This window comes from Gracilinanus agilis, chromosome 1 (assembly GCF_016433145.1).
Source record: "Gracilinanus agilis isolate LMUSP501 chromosome 1, AgileGrace, whole genome shotgun sequence".
Taxonomy (NCBI): domain Eukaryota; kingdom Metazoa; phylum Chordata; class Mammalia; order Didelphimorphia; family Didelphidae; genus Gracilinanus; species Gracilinanus agilis.
Window position 1 is genome coordinate 339,995,664 of NC_058130.1, and position 21,669 is coordinate 340,017,332.

At 38.6% G+C, this 21,669-nt stretch overlaps 1 protein-coding gene across 1 annotated transcript in view; it reads left to right on the forward strand.

The window, feature by feature from the left end:
* ANKDD1B (ankyrin repeat and death domain containing 1B) overlaps positions 1-21,235 on the forward strand; it is a 97,337-nt gene extending 76,102 nt beyond the window's left edge. The window contains 3 exon segments of the mRNA XM_044657699.1: positions 14,251-14,452; positions 17,050-17,181; positions 21,165-21,235. Coding sequence (XP_044513634.1) covers positions 14,251-14,452; positions 17,050-17,181; positions 21,165-21,226 — 396 coding nt within the window. The 3' untranslated portion in view covers positions 21,227-21,235.
* Positions 21,236-21,669: the final 434 nt, after the last annotated feature.

A 21,669-nucleotide genomic window follows, 5' to 3' on the forward strand; every position in this document is an offset into this window, starting at 1 on the left:
CCTTTCTCTTATCCTTGCTCTCACGTTCTGCCCTACCTCTCCCCCTCTCTAGTTTCCCTTTGGGGATGGATGGTATTCCAAATTATGCCTCAGGGAAAATGGGGTAGCTGGGATAGTAGCTGTATTCTGTTTTCTATGCTATTTCTTCCTTAACTTGGTGGGAAATCTATATGAAGTCTCATATATTCCTGGAAAGATCAACTCTTCCTATTGTGAATGTATATTTGTAAGATAGTTAAAAATTTTAAAGGAAAATATTCTATTATTGCTTTATTTACACTATAATTTAATTGAATGTCATTGTGATGATCTATGCCTTATTTTTTAATTTTTTTTTAAACCCTTAACTTCTGTGTATTGGTTCCTTGGTGGAAGAGTGGTAAGGGTAGGCAATGGGGGTCAAGTGACTTGCCCAGGGTCACACAGCTGGTGTTGTACCCAAATTTTAATACCTAGCCCAGGTTCATGGCCGGAGGAAGAATCACACTGACAATGCAATATGCAAGAAGAGGCTCATTCTTTACTAGCAATAATAGCTAGGGTCACTAGGCAGAGAGGCATGCCTGAATGACCCCTTGGAATTCTCAGCCAAGAGTTTATATAGAAATGTTTGGGGAAGGGGGTTGGTACATACATAATTATCAAGGTAGTGCCAGGGACAGGTGGTCAGGAAGCATCTGGGGAGGTGGGGTTTCAGGGTCAGGGGTCAGGAAGCATTTGGCAAACATACATTAAGTAGGCAAATATTAATAAGCAGGCAAATATAGACAAACATTCCTCAAGAAGGTTAATAGCCATCAGATAAGATAGCTTCAGTTTTAGGTTTATGATAGGGGGAGATAAGGAAGACTGTATTGGGAAACCTTGGGGGCTGGGAGTAGCTTGTCCAGGCCAGAAATAATTCAGTAGACTGCCAGACTGATTTTTAAATCCAACACTGGGAAATGTCTGAGGCTGGATTTGAACCTAGGACCTCCTGTCTCTAGGCCTGGTTCTCAATCCACTGAGCTACCCAGCTGCCCCTGTGACCAATGCCTTATTAATGATTAGTAAAAGAAAAACATATTAATAAAATGGAAAACTTGCAAAAGGCAAAAAACACCAAAAAAACCTTGGTGGGAAATGGAATTACTCATTGAAAAATTGGTTTCTCTGGCCAAATGTACTTCTTGGTTAACTGGTTGAAAAACTTTTTTTTCAATTATGGTTGAAAAACTCTTTCTAAAATATATCAGTGACCAGTTTTGTGTCTTAGTATCCTACAGGGAACATGAATGAACAAAGGAATGAATGGAACATTTATTTCTGATATGTGGCACAGTGAAAAGAATGACCAGCTAGGAGTCAGGAAGAAAGACCTAAGTTCAAATCCTATCCCGTGTGATTACTACCTATGCGATCTTGGGCAAGTCATTGAATCCTCACTTGCCTCAGTTTCCTCTTCTGCAAATTGGAGATAATAATAGGACCTGCCTCTCAAGGTTGTTTTGTGGATCAAATGAGATAGTATTCATAAAGTGCTTAGCCCAGAGATAGGCACATAGTAGGTGATGGATAAATGTCAGCTATTATTATGATGATAATCTCACAGGATGTTGTGAGAATCAAATGATATTATAATTGTAAAGAGCTAGCAGAGTACCTAGCATCCTGATGGCAAACCTATGACACACATGTAGCCATTTTCAATGACACGCAGCTGCATGCGGCCACATACAGAGAAGTATGGGGTCACATGCTGAGGATGAAACATTTGCTGTAGTATAGTGTAGACACTCTGTGCAGGAGGTCTGTAGGCCAAAACAATAGAACTCTGGCACAGACCTTCAAGTTCTGGGACTTCTGTGCCATTAGGGGACCTTTGTCCTCACTTCCAGCCAGTGGAGCAAGGATCAGCAGAATGCCTCGGGGGACACATCTCTGGGGGCTCTGTGATTACCATTGCCAGCAACCACATAACCACAGCAACCATCATCCAATCTACTGTTCTGGGGTGTCATGGATTTCTAAATGACCATCATTACTGAGATAAGTGAGGGGGAGGCTAGGAGAGGCAAGGGCCGGTGCTATGGGTGACATTTCCTGCCATTAGAAATAATGGCAGCTAGCTTAATTTACATAAGGAATGCTATCTTGCATCATCATCCAGACTCCATTTCATCACTATTGCTGTTGTACATCCTTATTAACCCCTATTTCTGCTTATTAACCCTGCCCTTTTCTAAAAGACAGTTACATGTGCCATCTTGTGGTCAGTTAGGCTAGTTAATCCCTAATTGCCTGCAGGGCTAACAGGCTATCTATAATTCTATCTTCTGTCACTGCCTCCCTGATGGAGAACTCAAAAAATAAAAAAACCAAGGTTAACTAAAGGAAGTGGTAGTAGCAGTAGCTGACCCTTTCAAGAGACATGGACTGAGATGTATGGCAAAATAGAAAAAAATGGCAGATCATTTTGCATTCTATGTACTGAAATGGTAGTAAGCAGAATGTGGAATATAAATAGACATTTTGAAACTAATCATTCCCAGCTCTTGAAAAAAAGTGAAGATGAAAGGAAGGAATACATTTCCAAGCAGCTACACCTCTATAAGAGCCAATCTAATTCCATTCTTAAATTTGTAAAAGGCTCTACAAATTTAACATCTGCAAGTTTGAGCATTGCTCACTATATAGCTCAGCATGGAAAAGCACTCAGTGAGAGAGAATTCATTAAAGAAACTCTCCTAAGACATGCACCAGTTCTATTTCACGATATGCAGAATAAAGATACAATTATTAAGAGAATATTAAGAGAATATCTGAGTTACCATCAGTAGAAATATCGTAAAAGACCAAATAATTAGATGGAACACAAATGTACAACATCAATTAAAAAGAAACATAAGTAATTGTAAATATTTTTCGATCTCTCTTGATGAAACTACTGATGTCACATCACATGCTCAGTTGGCCATTATTGGCCAATATTCTGATGGTCTCACAATGAGAGAAGAGTTGATAAAGCTAGTATTAGTGCCAACAAGTACTTCAGGAAGCGAAATATGTAAGGTTGTTATATAAACATTCTGTGATCTAAGCATTGATATCTCTAAAGTTGTGTCAGTGACAACAGATGGGGCACCAAACGTGGTGGGGACAAAAGTTGGATTTGTCAAATTGCTTAAGGAAGCTATTGGACATTCAATTTCATTGTCTTATCCATTAGAAGGCTTTATGTGCCAAGGAAGGATTCACCGACTTAAATGACTTAATGTCAATTGTTACAAAAATAGTTAATAGCTGCTTGCCCTCTTCACAAGCGAGAATTTTCTGCACTTTTACTGGAGGTTGAGTCCATCTACAGTGGACTGTTGATTTACAATAATGCAAGATGGCTGAGTCGAGGCAAAGTTCTTGAGCACTTTATGGAGTGCTTTGAAAAAATTAAGTTATTTCTTGAGGATAAGGATCTGGGAAACTTTCCTCAGTTCAATAAGTGGGTCAACACCCTGATGTTTTTTACAGATCTCTCTGTTCATATTAATGAACTGAATTTAAAGTTACAAAGTTTTGGCAAAAGTATTGATATTATGTTTGGATACATCAAAGCTTTTGAAAGTAAACTTAAAATTTTCAAGCGAGATGTAGAAACTAAAACTTATAAGTATTTTCCTTGAGTAACAAAGTATTTTGAGAAGGCCAGCACAGCTGTCCAAAATGAAATGGAACTCTTGCATATAAAGTACCAACAAGTTTTAGACTCATTAACTTGACTAGTTCAGTGACAGATTTAATCAATTTGGAAGCTTAGAACAGACCATGAAAATAATTAAGTATCCTGATGTAGTAGTCTACAGTAGTTTGGAATTAAATGGTTTCCAGTGGATGCAAATTGATGATTTGGAGATGCAACTTGCAGAATTTCAAGACAGCATCTGGGCTCAGGTGTTTGTCAACTTGAGGTCAAAGCTTGAGAATCTGGAAAGGTGCCTCTTGGAGAATCAAGAGGAGTGCCACTATGAACAGGAAATTTGGAGTGCCTGGAATTAATTACCAGACCCTTTTAGTACCCTGAAAAATATATCAATGGTTTTACTCACAATTTTTCCCTCTACGTACTTTTGTGAGACCTTATTCTCAGCTTTAAATAATATCAAAACCAACAAAAGAAACAGATTGACAGATGAAGTTAGTAGTGCTTGCTTGGGCTTGAAGTGTACAAAATACCAACCTTCAATTGAAGATTTAGCAGCTAATGAATTTTCATTAGCCAATGAAATTCAGCAACAAAGAAGTCACTAATAGACAGGTTAGTTAAAGAATTCCCCCTCCCCCTCACTTATCTTAGATCACAGCACCTCACACAAGTTAAATAATATCAAGACCAACAAAAGAAACTGATTGACAGATGAACAAAGAAGTCACTAAGCAAGTAAGTTAAATAATTAGTTTTTGGTTTATTAAATACAATTATATATGACAATTATACATTTTTGTTATTTAAACTATAAATATTGCAAAGTTATGTTTTTTTCTCCAAGTGACACACCACCCGAGTTATGCTTGTTTTTTTGGTGAATTTTGACACACCAAGCTCAAAAGGTTGCACATCATTGACCTAGCACATTATAAGCATAACATAAATGCTAGATATTATCATTATTATTGCTTAGTTTATGGAAAGCATGGGGGATACAAAGAAACAAGGGAAACAGTCCCTCCTTTCCAGGAGCTCACGTTGTAATGGTGGACAAAACATACAAAGAAGATGTCAGCTGCGACACAGACGGAAATGTCCCAGGGTTCTTAGGGCACTGCAGCAAATGGAAGGTAAAGCTTCTTTAATATTATTTCCACTGATTATTTCCACTGATTTCTCAGAAACTGTTAAACCAATGGACAGTGCCAAGCACTTAGGTTGCAAGAACTTTCTTTTGTCCATATTCAGTAGATAGGGACACAGCACCTGGAAGAACAGTTACCAGACTCCAGTTCCATTCCCAGAATGATGACTGCAGGTGCTGACTGGGCTGAAGCAAGACTGGTGGTTTGGGGAAAGGGAAGGGTGCCACCACTCTCAGGCCTCAGCATAATGTATTCTTGCTGTGAGGACTGAGGATTATACATTTCCTCAGTCATCATCTGGGCACAGAGCCTATTGCTTAATGGTTACAAATGGAGGGAGGCAGCTTGATGTCAGTGGTCAGATAAACACCTCAAAAAGACCTGGAATCAAAGCCTGAATCTGACACTTAATGACTGTGTGACCTTGGGCAAGTCACTTAATGTCTCCATGTCCTCTAAGGGTATAAGTTGCAGCACACTTGGTGATTTACATTGGTAGATGGAATTTTCTCACTGAGTTTTCTATACTAATTAAATCACTGGTCTGGTCGTACTTCTCCCCACTCCCATCCCATGGAGGCAAATGATCTTCATCATAACTTTGTAAGATAAGTAAAGCAGGTATTTTTTTAATCATATAATAATAAAACTTGTTATTTATCACATATGTATATATACAAGTTTATTGTTGTCTTTCAGTTGTTTTGGTCATGTCTGATGTTTTATGACTGTTTGAGGTTTTCTTGGCAAAGATCCTGAAGTGATTTCCTTCTCCAGATCATTTTACAGATGAGGAAACTGAGGCAAACAGAGTTGAGTTACTCTCCTAGGGTCTCACAGCTGTTAAGTGTCTGAGGTGGGATTTGAACTCAGGTCCTCCTGACTCCAGGCCAAGCATTCTACACACTGCACAACCTAACTACCCTATTATTATCATTATTATTACTATCTTATTTTATAGATGGGGGACCCGAGATGTAGCACAGGTAAGCCACATGCCCAAGATCACACAATTAGAGAGTGGACACATCTAGGTTTTTTGAGTCTAAGAACTTCCATTGCTTCTCATAAAATTTTCCTATTCAGGACTGGGTAGAGGAGGAGGCCTCAATAAGTTTGGACTCCTAAATATACTTTCTGTGCCTGGAACCCAAATCTCATATTTAAGTTTATTTTCTTGTTTCTCTTGCTCCAAAAAGCCGGCATAATGGATGCTTCTGGTGCTGAGGGAGGGGGAGTTTCGTTCCAAGAGCTCTGGATGTGACAAATGGCCCAGATTATCTCTCTGAGATTCTACTCGGCTTTTTATTCAAATAACTCATTTGCTCTCTGAAGTTCCCTTCCTGAAAAGAACAACTAATTTACTGTTAACCACGTGATATCATAGCAAAAAGAAACCAAGAAGTTTATTTAACATAACAAGGTTTGAGGATATCCAGAAAATCAACCACTAATATTGCTGACACACACTGCCCCAAGCAAGCCAAGTAACCTCCCCACAACACTCCCCTTCCCTACCCCATCTCCCTACTGCTACCCTGTCCATCTCCAGCCATGGAAGCTTGTGAAGCTGAGTCTTAGGGAAGCCAGAAAGGGGATAGCCATGTGTCTATCAAACCCAGGTCACTGCATCTGCAGGATATGAGAGTCACCCTCCAATAGATGAGCATACTCTTGTTTCTGGAGAAGGGAATTTTGCCCAGGGTCTAGTAAAGCATGGATTACATAAAGACATGCTTTGATGCATCAATGCCCAACATGGTTCTCTATCTCAGTAGGAAAGGAGGGGAAATCTCAAGTTTCAGCAGGACACCATTTTGTAATCCCCAGCTTTTTGACCTCCCCAATTTCTTCCTTCCTTCCTTCCTTCCTTCCTTCCTTCCTTCCTTCCTTCCTTCCTTCCTTCCTTCCTTCCTTCCTTCCGTTTCTTTCATTTTTCCTTTATTTCTTCATTTCTCTGGAGATGGATAGTATTCTCCATTATAGGTCCTTCAGAATTGTGCCAGATTGCTGAGAGTAGCCATGTTTTTCACAATTGATCGTAGTACATACAATACTGCTGTTACTGTGTACAATTCTCCTGGTTCTGCTTATTTTGCTCTGTTATCAGTTTGTATAGATCTTTTTAGCTTTTTTTTTTTTCTGAAATCATCTTACTTATCAAAAAATCAAAATTTTAACCTTTAAATTTTAAAAGTTTAAGCCAAATTCTTACCCTTTTCCCCTCCCCTAACTCCTCCCTGAGATCGTAATTGTGTCCATATAATTACTGTATTTGTCTTGGCAGATAGATTCCTAAATATTTTATTTTGTCTACAGTGATTTTGTTTTTTAAACTCTTACCTTCCATCTTAGAATCAATACTGTGTATTGGCTCCAAGGCAGAAGAGTGGTAAGAGCTAGGCAATGAGGGTTAAGTGACTTGCCCAGAGTCACACAACTGGGAAGTGTCTGAGGCCAAATAAGAACCTAGGACCTCCCATCTCTAGGCCTGACTCTCAATTCACTGAGTTACCCAGCTGCTCCCTCTGTAGTGCTTTTAATAGGAATGGATGAGATATTTTGGCAAAGGTTTTTTTCTGCATCTGTTGAGATAATCATATGAATTCTCTTGGTTTTGTTACTGATATAGTAAATTATACCAATGGTTTTCCTAATATTGAATTAGTCCTGAATTTCTGGTATAATTCCCTCTTGGTCATAGTGTATAATCTTTGTGATACACTGCTGTAATTTTCTTGCTAGTATTTTATTTAAAATATGGCCAATCTTCCTTTATGATTTCTTGAAATATAGAGTGTCCCAAAAGTCTTTGTGCAGTTTCAAATTTTAATGGATTTACTATATATGAAGGGCAATAACTTTTAATAAAGCCAAAAGCTTAAAACTTATGGTGTTTGAGGGGGCAGCTGGGTAGCTCAGTGGAGTGAGAGTCAGGCCTAGAGACAGGAGGTCCTAGGTTCAAACCGGGCCTCAGCCACTTCCCAGCTGTGTGACCCTGGGCAAGTCACTTGACCCCCATTGCCCACCCTTACCACTCTTCCACCTATGAGACAATACACCGAAGTACAAGGGTTTAAAAAAAAAAAAAATCTCCAATTAAAAAAAAAACTTATGGTGTTTGAGATACATTGAAAATGTCTAAGCTTTTAATAATTCATTATTAATATATATATAATATAGTAATATATAATATAATAATAATAATTCAGAGAGCCTAAGAATTCTTAAGTTATATATCTTTGTCATATTGTCCAGGTCAGTTTTTTTTAATATCAGAAATCTTACATTTTGTTCTTTATTTCCAATCTTGATTTTGTTCTAATATTTCTTGTTGGCTCATGGAGTCATTGATTTCCATTTGGTCTATTTTAGTTTTCAAGGAGTCCATTTCTTGGGTAGAGTTTACTACATTCTCTTCCGATATTTTTATTCTCCTTCCCATTCTTTCCTGAAGAGCTTTTGTTTAATTTTTTTTAGTTCTTGCTGCATTACTTGTAGGAATTCATGTGGTCCTTGAGGAAAATGCATTCTTTTACCTTTGAGACCGTATTTGCAGTTGTTATATAGTTATCCTCTCCTTCTTTTAGGGGACCTCTAGATTCAAACTAATTTTTGATACTGGACGATAATTGTTGATACTGGTCAGTGTTTTCTTTGCTTTACTTCTCTCTCCCTCTTTAGTTCCTGAATTGGAACTTTGTGTCTGAACCAGGCTCTACCTCCTACTGAGCAGGGTAAGAGTTACTTCTGATTGGTCTTATTATGGGATCCATTTGGCTGGATAAAAAAGGAGGATAAGTACTAGACCTGTGATTTCAATGATTTAAATTGGTTATGCCCAGGTAAAGAAACTCTTCTGTCTCAATGAAAGTCAGCACCTTCTTTTCAGTTTCTACTATGAGTTGCTTAGAGCCCTGAGAAGTGAAATGGTTTACCTAGGTTTACACAGTCCGTATATGTCAGAGGCAGAGTTTTGGACCTAAGTCATCACCGTTTCAAGGCCAGTTCTTTATTCACTAAACATATTTCTCCTGAAAAAAAGAATTCTCCATTACAACAAAGCTTCAATATCTCAGAATTTAATGAAAGTTTGAAAAAAAATGTCATATTTTGTCCTCACAGATTTCTGAGAAACTGATAAAAAAGAAGGGTAGAAAGAAATTTCTTTTCATATAAGTTAGCAAAATTCTGTGCTTTTGAAGATAATGAGAGCCTCCTAAAGCCTGCTCATTTCCTCATCCTTTTATTTCCTCCAGTTCCACCTGGCCACTGCACTTGCTGACAACATGCTTTTTGGCAAGCAGGCAGCTTTGTGCTTCTCTTGCCTGTTGAAAATGAGAAAGAGATTAGGGCTTTGGAGTCCTGCTCAAGCTTTTCTAAAGGATGCCAAAAGGACTGTATAGCTAAGCTGCCCCAGCAGTCTTGATAGATATGACTAGCGGTACAAAGGGCTATACTCAGAAAATAGAACTATTCCTTTGCTACTCAGAGATGCTCATTATAATAAAACTGTTAAATGCACAAAGGATCTGGACAGAGCCATACTACACTTAATTTTCCCCTTAATTCCTGCCTCTTAGAGGAAGCCCTGTTGTGGCATTGAGTTTGAGTGACCAGCAGCATCTTTAGAGACAGATGGGCTTTTGTAATGAAAACTTTGGGATGAATTTCACAAGTGATGTGGTAGAAAGAACACTGACCCTAAGGTCAGATAACCTGGGTCCAACTCTCCCCTTTGATACTTAACTAGTTGTGGGATTACCTATGAGTCTTATTTTTTTTAACTGTTAAGAAGGTATTATATATTACTATATATACATATTTATCTTTTAGTTGTAAGGAAATAATTTTTACATACCTTGGAACATTTTTCAACTGGGAGTTATTATTAGATATGAAAGCCTTGGAAAGGTTTATGAAATGAAGTGATTATATTGGAACCTTTAGTCTTCTTGGGGTGGGGGGAGCAAATAAAACTCATAGATATGAGTTGAAACAGAAGAGTGAACATTTATTTATTTATTTATTTTGAATTTTTGCCATGATTCCATGATTTATGTTTTCTCCCTCCCTTCATCCTTCCCCCTTCTTGGAGCTGACAAGCAATTCCACTGGTTATACACCTACATATTATCACTTGAACACGTTTCCATATTATTCATTTATGTAAAGTAGCAATCCTTTAAAACCAAAACCCCCAATCCCATAACCAAGTGATAAATAATACATTTTCTTTCTGGATTTTTACTTCCACAGTTCTTTCTCTAGCAACGGGTAGAATTCTTTCTCATAAGCCCCTCAGGATTGTCCTGGATCATTACATTGCTATTAGCAACAAAGTCAATTACCTAAGGTCATCCCACAATGTTACAGTTTCTGTATATGATGATCTCCTGGTTCTGCTTTTTTCACTCCGCATCAGTTCTTGTAGGTCTTTCCAATTCTTATAGAAATCAAGCAGTTCATCATTCCTTATAGCACAATAGTATTCCACCACCATCATATACACAATTTGTTCAGCCATTCCTCAATAGAGGGACACATCCTCATTTTTCAATTTTTTGCCAACACAAAAAGTGTGGCTATAAATATTTTTGTACAGACAGATCCTTGCCCAGATTTTTTTTTATTTCTTTGGGATATAAACCCAATACTGATATTAGTGGATCAAAGGGCATGCATTCTTTTAAGACCCTTTGGGCATGATTCCAACTTGCCCTCCAGAATGGTCAGATCACTTCACAACTCCACCAGCAATGCATTAGTGTCCCAATTTTGCCACATTCTCTCCAACATTTATTATTTTCCTTTACTGTCATATTAGCCACTCTGTTAGGTATAAGGTGGTACCTCAGAGTTGTTTTGATTTGTATTTCTCTAATCAGGAGGGATTTAGGACATTTTTTCTTATGATTATTGGTAGTTTTGATTTCTTTATCTGAAAACTACCTATTCACATTACTTGATTTGTCTATCAGGAAGTGATTTGTTTTCTTGTAAATTTGACTTAGTTCTTTGTATTTTGAGAAATTAGACCTTTGTCAAAGAAATTTGTTATAAATTTTTTCTCCAGGTTGTTGCTTCCCTTCTAATTTTGTTTGCATTTGGTTTATTTGTACAAAAACTCTTTAATTTAATATAATCAAATTTATTCATTTTATATCTTGTAATCTTCTCTATCTCTTGCTTAGTCTTTAGTCATAAATTCTTCCCTTCTCCATACATCTGATGGGTAAACTATTCCATGTTCCCCTAATTTACTCATAATATCACTCTTTGTATTTAAGTCATATAACCATTTTGAACTTATCTTGGTATAAGGTGTGAGATATTGATCTAAACCTAATTTTTGCCATACTGTTTTCTAATTTTCCAAGCAGTTTTTGTCAAATAGTGGGTTCTTATCCCCAGAGCTGGGATCTTTGGGTTTATTGAATACTAGATTGCTGAGGTCATTTACCCCTAGTCTATTCTATTGATCCACCCTTCTATCTCTTAGTGCCAGATTTTAAAAAAAATCTAATTAATTAATTAAGAATATTTTCCCATGGTTACATGATTCGTATTTTTTCCTTCCCCTCCTTTCTCCCCCCTCCTGTAGCCAATGAGCAATTCACCTGGGTTTTACATGTATCATTGATCAAGACCTATTTCCATATTATTAATATTTGCAATAGAGTGATCACCAATCATATCCTCATTGAACCATGTGATCAAAGAGATGTTTTTTTATTCTGTTTCTACTCCCACAGTTCTTTCTCTGGATGTGGATAACATTCTTTCTCAGAAGTCCCTCAGAATTGTTCTGTATCATTGCATTGCTGCTAGTACAGAAGTCCATTACCTTTGACTGTGTCACAGTGGATCAGTCTCTGTGTATAATGTTCTCCTGGTTCTGCTCCTTTCGCTTTGCATCAATTCCTGGAGTTCTTTCCAGTTCATTATTCTTTTTAGCACAATAGTATTCCATCACCAACAGATACCACAATTTGTTCAGCCATTCCCCAATTGAAGGGCATCCCCTCATTTTCCAAGTTTTTGCCACCACAAAGAGCGCAGCTATAAATATTTTTGTACAAATATTTTTCCTTATTATCTATTTGGGGTACAGACCCAGCAGAGTACCAGATTGTTTTGATGATCATTGCTTTATAGTACAGTTTAAGATCTGGTACTGCTAGGCTTTCATTCTTAACACTTTGTTTCATTAGTTCCCTTGATATTCTTGATCTTTTGTTCTTCCAGATGAATTTTGCTATAATTTTTTATAATTCTATGAAATAGTTTTTTTGGTAGTTTGATAGGCATGGCACTGAATGAGTAAATTAATTTAGGTAGGTTGTCATTTTTATTATATTAGCTCATCCTATCTATGAGCAATTAATGTTTTTCCATTTGTTTAGATTTAGTTTTATCTGTATGAAAAATGTTTGGTAATTGTGTTAATATAATTCCTGTGTTTGTCTTGGCAGGTAGATTCCCAAATCTTTTATTTTGTCTAGAGTGGTTTTAAATGGAGTTTGTGAGTAGTCTTTTAAAACGATGTCAACCCCTTTTGGATTTTACATGAATATGTCACAATTTACTCTTATGGGTAGACCCATTGGGTCTAGGTGGCCCAAGGTACTCATCCTTTCCTCTTCATGAGAACTGTATGCATGTTAAACCACATGCATGGATCAGTCCTGGGGGAGCCTGGTCTCTATAGAGAGGATTTAGATTTCTTTTTTTCATTGCCTCTTGCTCCCAATTCTAGAGCTCCAGGGAAATAACTTAAAGCTTAGATTTGTTGCTAGATCTAACCTCTTCTCAAATGGAGAAGTGGAAAAGAACTCAATATACAAAGTAAATAAGCTATAGGAGAGCCATTTCTTTCTTTCACACAAAAGAAATATTAGAAATACAAAAATGCATATCAACAAAGAAAAATATGAAGCAGTAACTCATAATTACTGTTTTACTTTCCTAGGAGGTTGATATTTAAAACTTAAAAACATAAAATATTTTTTGGAAATAATGAATCAGCATTTACTTTATCGTTGACTCATCTTTGCACTGTCTCCCTCAGGATTCACATCTAGTAAGTCAGACTCTACAGGTGTTTGGATCCCCCTCTTGGTTTACCTTAGTTATCTTCTCCCCCAGGTGGTACCATAGTAGCTGTAGGGGGCACCTCCCATACCGTAACTAGAATAATTGAGGGGCTCAGGGGTCACTAACCTCTCAAACTCATAAGGTAGCTTCCAAGGCTGTGACTTTTCAAGGTCACATTTTAGTAATCTTTGCTCAGGGAAAGGCAGATGATGCAGCCAAAGACCTGAAGTCCAACCTCACACTTTCCTAGCCAAGCAAATGCTCTAGTTATTATAAGTGCACATTTCAGACTTGTCCTGAGAAGTTTCTGAGAAAATTACATGCCATACATTCTAGAAGGAAGGAAAGGAGAAAGTCCCAGGAGGTAGAGTTATTCCTGTTAAAGTCTACTGATGACTTTAGCTGACCTATGACCCAGCACTAATATATTTTCATTTCAAAGTGCCAAATCCTTCAGTTCTGATTCAGAACATGCATAATGGCCTACCAGTAGAGGCTCAGGGTCCTGCTTTTGGGGTCAGGGGAGCTTTTCAGTTTACATCCATTATATTGTTTGCTCCAATTATACTAACCTTTGTCTAGCTGTCTAAACATGTACCAAAGATAGGATTCGAACCTTGATCTTCCTAGCTTTAAGATCTGCTGTTGGTGAGGGTTTCATTAGTTTTTTGTTTTGAATTCTCTAGTCCTTAGTTTTCTCATCTGTAAGAAAAGAGGCTTGGGAGAGATGGTTTCAGAATTCCCTTCCATCTCTTTTTGTGATTCTCTCATTCCTATCCCCTTTCCCCCCCCACAACCTTGTACTTTGTGACCAGGGAGAAGAAAAAAACAAATGAGCTTTTACAAGGTCACACCTGAAAAAAACTACCCTGGTTATGAAAGATGTCGAGATTACAAATATGAGAGAGACTCAACCTTGAAGAATGAAAACAAACGAGAAAGTTTAGGGAGGAACTGTCAAAGGGAGTGGGAAGAGAGTCAGTGTGTTGAAGGTTATCTGTTAAGTGACATTGGCCTGGCTGAGCCATTCTCATTCTCCCCTTGGGCATTCTAACCTCAATCAGATGGTCAGTCCTGGGGTGAAAACATGTACTTACTTATTGCAGAATCCCCACATCTCAAGGTCAGACAGGCAGTGTTTTATATTTTTTGCTAGAGATATTCCCTTGCATTTTGGATGATAAAACTTGGCCTGAAGACAAATGGTCCTGAACAAATCATTTAGACTGGCCCTTTATCAATTTTATCAAGGGAGAAAAAATACTCTGATTAAGACTATAAACACAGCACATCTGAAATTGTCTGTTATCTTTATTTTCAAATTAGGACCATGAAGAAAAGAACTATGACTCACCCACAGGCCTGGCTCTGACATTCAAACAAGATCACAGTTTGGAGACAAAGCAGATCCGCTCTTGCCTCTGGAAGTTGGCTTACCATCAACTAAAAGCCCAAGAGTGGCGGAAGCTGGCTCGCTCTTGGGAATTTTCAGATGAACAGATCAAAGCTATTGAAGAACAGTGGTCAGGTAATAACCCAGTGGAATTTACTGGAAGAAAAGGGGAGCAAGGAAGGATGAAACTAGAAGTCTCTGATTAATTGCTGAGGACCAGCATTTAGCAGCTACTTTCATCCTGTGAAAGAAGATTACTAAGGTTTTTAGGAATTTTTAGCCAATGACTCTTTAAGGAGAATCTCCTTGAAAACAATTCTTCCAAATCGTTATTTCTTTTTTGAGTCATCATAAAGGGGTCTTTATCTAAAAAAGGAATTGATATTTTCTGACCAAATAAACCCAGAGTAGAATGGGTACCAAAAGAAATGCCCTAGGTCCTTCCTTACCTGGTTGTTCTGTGACTGCTTGGCCACCAGTGCTTGATAAATGGCCACCACAATAAAGGCAACTAAAGAATAATATTTCTTAGGATTACTCTGTAGTGAATGGGCTATTCTGGCATTTCTGGTTTCTACAAAATGTTCTACAGCAGTTACTGAAAGACAATACTTCAAAGGAATTACAGGAGTGAAACTAAACTACATTTGTCAGAGTTAGAGAACAGGCTGGTTTCCATTCATTACTGTTGATCTTATATATATTGTATTACCAAAATCTGAGGAAGGGGCCTTAGAGGCCATCTAATCTGACCTCTTTATTCTATAGACAAGGAAACTGAGGCCCAGGGAGATTAAGTGACTTGCCCAAGACCACACAAATAGTAAGCCTCTGAGAAGAGATATGAACCTAGATTCTTTGATGCCAGAGCCACTGCATCATGCTGCCTTAGTGATGATAATTTTTTTTAAACATTTATTAATATTCATTTTTAACCTGTTTACATGCTTCATACCCCTACTTTCCCCTTCACCCCCCGCTCTCCCCTCACCCATGGCCGACGCACATTTCCACTGGTTGTAACTTGTGTCCTTGTTCAGGGCCTATTTCCATATGGTTGTTAGTTGTATTGGTGTGGTCGTTTCGAGTCTACATCCCCAATCATGTCCACCTCAACCCATGCGTTCAAGCAGTTGTTTTTCTTATGTTTCCTCTCCTGCAGTTCTTCCTCTGAATGTGGGTAGCGTTCTTTACCATAAATCCCTCAGAGAGTGATGATAATTCTTGCCCCTGTCCTCTGCCATTCACACAGAAGTACCACCTGCAAGGTGATAAACTCACCCCTAAAGGAAATTAGCTTTACACTTACTAGATTCAAACTTGGGTGCCTCTCATATAATCTTTTTTTTTTAACCCTTACCCTCCATCTTAGAATCAGTACTATGTATTGGTTCCAAGTTGAAAAGCACTAATGGGCTAGGCAATGGGGGTCAGGTGACTTGCCCAGGATCACACAGCTGGGAAGTATCTGAGATTGAATTTGAACCCAGGATCTCCTGTTGCTCCCAAGGTCACATAGCTAGGAAGTATCTGAGATCAGACTTGAACCCCTGTTGCTAGATCTTGCTCTCACTCTATTGAGTCACCTAGTTGTCCCCTACGTTACATATACATTTGATAATATTTATAAAGTTCTTATGGGGGAAGTTCAGTGATTGAGAGCCAGGCCTAGAGACAGGAATGATTTTAAGATGGAGGGTAAGGGCTTAAAAAAACCCCACAACAATCTCATATGAATGGTGTGTATACTTTGAAGGCCCTGTATGTTGTGATTGGATTTATAGCAGAAAATAAGAAGTTTGAAGCCCCAAATCTCATGGTTTGAGTTTCTGTCAGCCATTCTTCTCTGGGCATGTCAAGTTCTCCTAACATGGAGATACCATTGAGGAGCCTTTCAAGCATGCCCAGTTTCCCTACCATGGAGCCCATGCATCCCCTACATGAGGGGAAGATAACTGATGGGAGCTAGAGCCAATGGCAAAGAACCTAGACACCCCCCAAACCCTTCAAGCATACTGGAGAATGTAGGGGGAAGGGTAAGATCCAACCTACCTTGGCCTTTAGGCAAAGGGGATCTAGGGTGATCTATGTTATATTTGTAAATTCTAGGGCAGGGGTAGGCAAACTTTTTAGCCGTGAGAGCCATAAGCACCACATTTTTTAAAATGTAATTTCGTGAGAGCCGTACAGTGCTCACAGTGCGTGCTCCTGGAACAGCGCCTGAAAAAAATTGATTTTATGGCTCCTGCAGAAAGAGCCATATGTTGCCGACCCCTGCTCTAGAGAGCATATTTGGTGGTGTCCCATGTTTTCTGCCTGGAGCAGTGACATGTGTGACATGTCCAGAGAGGGGCCTAGCAATCATCCTATAAAGCAGTGATTCCCAAAGTGGGTGCCATCGCCCCCTGGTGGGTGCTGTAGCCATCTAGGGGGCGGTGATGGCCTCAGGTGCATTTGGGGGTGGTAAATGACTGTAAGGGGGTGGTGATAGTATGTGACAGGGGGCGCTAAGTAATATTTTTTCTGGAAAGGGGGTGGTAGGCCAAAAAAGTTTGGGAACCACTGCTATAAAGGACTCAAGTACAGTTCAAAGGGACAGTATTAGTCTTTTCTCTCCCTTTGCCCTCTACTGTGGCTTAGAACAGAAAATAAATGAATGAGGATATGTAAAGCTAGAGAATATCTAGCAAATATGAAGGTCTTGCATAAAAGGAAACATGTGCTTTACATAGGAAGCAAGAGCTCTTGTGAGCACGGCCACAGAATGCTGCTCATCTGGTTACATGGGATCCTGATGAGACGCGAGAATCCCATGAAACATTTATATGAAGATCTGGTAAATGCAGGGTTCCCAGAACTAGCAGGTAAGCAAAGATTTTTTTTTTAAATTTAAAAATTTTAAAATTATATATATATTTTTACATTCCATCTTACAGTCAATACTGTGTATTGGCTCCAAGACAGAAGAAGAGGGATAAAGGTTAGGCAGTGGGGATTAGGTGACTTGCCCAGGGTCCCACAGATAGGAAGTGTCTGAGGCTAGATTTGAACTCATTTCTAGGACCTCCTCTCTATCCACTTAGCTGCCTCCAAACAAAGAGTTTTAAAAATAAACCATTATCACTACTTTTTCTTCCTTCCACACCCTGCAGGTGGTATTTCTGTGTAAATGGCAGAAGACAGAAGTGAGAATTATCATCACTGAGGGAGCATGATGTGGTGGAAAGGCTCTGGCCTCATAGGATCTGGGTTCATACCCCTCCACAGAGGCATTACTATGTGGCCTTGGGCAAATCACTTAATCTCCTTGGGCCTCAGTTTCCTTGTCTGTAGAATAAGGAGGTCAGACTAGTTGGCCCCTGAGGCCCCCTCCAGCTCCATGATGCTATGATCTAGCTTCAAATATTGACTCTGACACTTACCAGGTATCCTACACATGAGTCACATGAGACCTCTGGATTTCAGTTTCACATCTATAAAATGGGGGCAATTATATTTGAACTGCCAAGCTCATAGGGTTATTGTGAGGAAACTTATAAGCCTTCAGGCTAGGACTTCTTGCTTTTTCTTTACAGCACCACCACTATATTCAATCATGTTATTATGAGAATTGTCTTGGTGTATGGAGTTTACAAGGACAGTTAGGAGGCTCAGTGGAGAGAATATGGGGCCTGGAGTTAAGAAGACTCCTCTTCCTGAGCTTTAAGTCTGGTCTCAGACACTTACTAGCTGTGTGACCCTAGGCAAGACCCTTAATCTTGTTTCCCTCAGTTTCCTCATCCATGAATTGGAGAAGGAAATGGCAAGTAACTCAAATGGGGGTTGGGAAGAATTGGGGTATACACAACTCCCATTGTTCCCTCTGAACTAGGACAGAGAGAGCTAGACAAGTTACCTTTAAAATCTCTTCCAGGGGGAGCAGCTAGGTGGCTCAGTAGATAGCGTTCTGGGCCTAGAGATGGGAGTTCTGGATTCAAATCTGACCTCGTTTAGTTCCTATCTGTGTGACCCTGGCCAAGCCACATAACTCTGATTGTCTAGCCCTCGTCACTCTTCTGTCTCAGAATGTATATTAAGACAGAAAGGAAGGGTTTAAAAAAGAAAAAAAAATCTCTTCCAGGTCTAAAATCTGTGATCCCAAGAGTTGTCTTTAGGCAGGTAGAAATGGAAAGGAGATAGGAGACTTTACCAGTACAGACTCTATTTATAAATAGTCCTGTCTGAAGTCTTCCTTGCTAGAGTAGCCCACTGATGACATAATGGATTCCCTCTAGCACACGGGTACTTTGTGCTTCTGAGCTGACCTGCCTTTCTGGTGCCTTGGATGGGGGAGTAGCCTTCCCTGCACAACAGATACACTGACGCTTATTAGTGAATTCACTCACTGTAGCTATATGTAGAGGATATTGCCATCACTTACTGATTCAGGATTCTGACTTGGACACTCACCACCAATGGTACGAGGGGATTGTTATTATTTTTTTGTCTCCTGCTTACTCAAAGCACAGTTTTATTCTTATTGTGGTAAGGGGAAAGCATTCAACAAAGACACAGATCCTGAGGGTCTGTGAAGAAGTGGCAGAGGAGCTTCTCTCTGAATTAGGGCTAGGTTGAACTTTTTATAATCTTTTGAGAAAAATAAAATATAATGACATGTGAATGGTATGAAGTTGGGAGGTTAATAATGAAGGTGTATGGAGTTGAGTCATTGAGGGTCAGTGCATTTTGGGGGGAATACTCTGAGAAAAATGTAAAACATTAATGAGTAATTGATTTTGGCAAGTTGAGCATCTCCGATTGTTCTGCCTGAAGGCATTGAGGTTTCCCATGGGAAAACACTTTCCTTTAGTTCTTCAGGATAGCAATATCTACCTTACCCATAGTCCTTTGCAGTTATTCCAAGCTTCTAGAGGCACAACAAAATAACAGACATGATTTATTAGGGCTAGAATTTCCATTCCACATCATGGATTAATGGACTTTTGTGCGTGAGGCAGGGAATAATTTTTAATGCTAGGTGTTTTATGAAGAAATGAATTCTTTGTGTGTGGCAAGGAGAGAGTGCAGAAGCACCTTTCTTCTTTTGCCAAAGCTTAGGGAAAATGCCCAGATGTTGAGGGAAGCCTTCTCTCCTCCCTTGTTGTCCATTCACATGTGTAAGATTAGCCGTAAGATGGGAATTCAGAGGAGTCTGCTGGTAAATGTTTAATAACCTCATATGAAAAACTTTTAAATCTAATCTGCATTCTTAATATTTTCTTCAGGCTAAACAATCAACAAAACAATAAGCCAAACCCTGATATTTTGCTTTGCTGATTACCAATGTACAAGTGACCATGATGAAAATTTAAGAATTGGTTTTCTTAGTGGCTTTGAGCCGGTTCAAGCATACCCCTGGGTATTCATAAATTGAGAATGCCCAGATTATTTTTTCCCTTAATCATAACACTGTAGTTAATCCAAGAGCAACAGCAATCGTCGATTATCCTAAATCGAATAAAACCAGAACCAATAGGGCTTGTTTGTCATCCTAAACAATGGCTGTCTTATTATTGGATGTAACCAGAAAAATAATAGCTAAAATTTACAGTGTCTTGAGATTTACAAAATACCTTAATATATCTTATCTCATTTAATTATCACAACAACCCTGTGAGATAGACCCTATTATTATTCTCATTTTATAGATGATGAAACTGAGGCTGAAGGAGGTTGAAGGACTTCTGGGTCCACACAGCTAGTAAGCATCCGAGACAGAATATGAATTTCAGTCTTCTTGAACAAAATCCAATACTGTATACATTATCCAATTCAAGCCAATAAAAATTTATTAATTTACATGCCAGGCACTGTGCTAAGTGCTGGGGATATAATTAATAAGAAGAAAAATAGTCCTTGCAAGAAACTTATGGTCTAATCCACTATACCAAGCAGCTTCGATCCTGCTTATCTAGCAGTCATTCTAGTTGACATTGGAGTGGGTTGGCTAGGTACTCAGGCCTTGAATTTGAGGAACTTATTATAGTTTTCTTGTTAAATCCTATGATGATTTAGAATTATTGTGCATCATAAAGTATCACAGGGTAAAGTTTTCAGAAATCTCTTTGAGTTGGCCTCTTAGAAGATCAGAGATGTCCTTACAAAAATGGTGATAATCCACATCTAAGTAAGAATAGCATTCTGGCTCAGGCCTGACTTAGGCTGGTCCCTGTGATTCTGGTTTGGGATTAGAAAAAAATGAAACATTTGTAGACCTTCCAATGTTTTAAAAAAGAATGTTTACTTAACTATGGTTAAGTGGAAGGATATTCAGCCAGGATATCACATCAGTTCTGTCCGGTGTAACTCCTTTGCCTCCACATTTGCCACAGTGGAGAACCTGGGCAACAATGTGCATGAAGTCTAAGAAGTTCTGACTCTTGTGCCATTTTAAAAAATAATTAGGTACCTGGAAGAGAAGTAAATTGCCTTAATCCCCTGGACTAATTCCTTTTCAAAGGTAGTCTCACTATCTTTTAGGGGAAAAACTAGCTTAGTTTGTGTCAGCCTAGTTTGCGGCACCTTGTCATATAAATAGAAATAGTACTTGTCAGAATTGGTATGGCTAAAATTCAATGAGTTAAAGCCTTTTTTTCCCCTTCAAAGTCGTATTTTTGTACCAAGCTGATGACTACATCTTTGCTATTTCAGAGTTTTTTTCTTTCACCTAATCTGGCAAATAGAAAAATATACACTTTTGTCAAGAGTATCGATCACATTTTTAACAATTCTTCAATATGTGATATTGATGTTTTTTTAAAAATCAGTTTTTAGCAACTGATGTCTAATAAAAGTATTTTCTTTTTAGAAAAGATCCGACGACTGCAAAGCAGTACAGATGCAAGCTCCAAGAGATGTGCAGTTTCATAGCCTCAATAACATGTGTATACCCTTTGGCCCCGTGATAAAATTACTAGGCCTGTACTACAGTGAGATCAAAGAAAGAAGAGATATCCAAAATTATAGCAAATTCCCTTGTTGTGGCAAAGAACCGGAAACTGAGGGGGTACCTATCAATTAGGAAATGGGTCAATAAATTAGGTTATCTGAATGTAAGGGATATCATTGTGATATAAGAAATGATGAAAGGGGCAGTTTCCAACAAACCTGAGAAAATATTTATGAACTGATATGGAGTAAAGAGAGCAGAATCACGAGAACGATTAATAGAATAATACTGCCATGAGAGACTTAGGAACTCTGATCAATGTAATGACCATCCAAGATTCCAAAGAAATAGTAATGAAGTATGCCACCCATTTTCAGACATGGTTAATGAAAGGTTTTGTTTCACTTGACTATGCAAATTATAT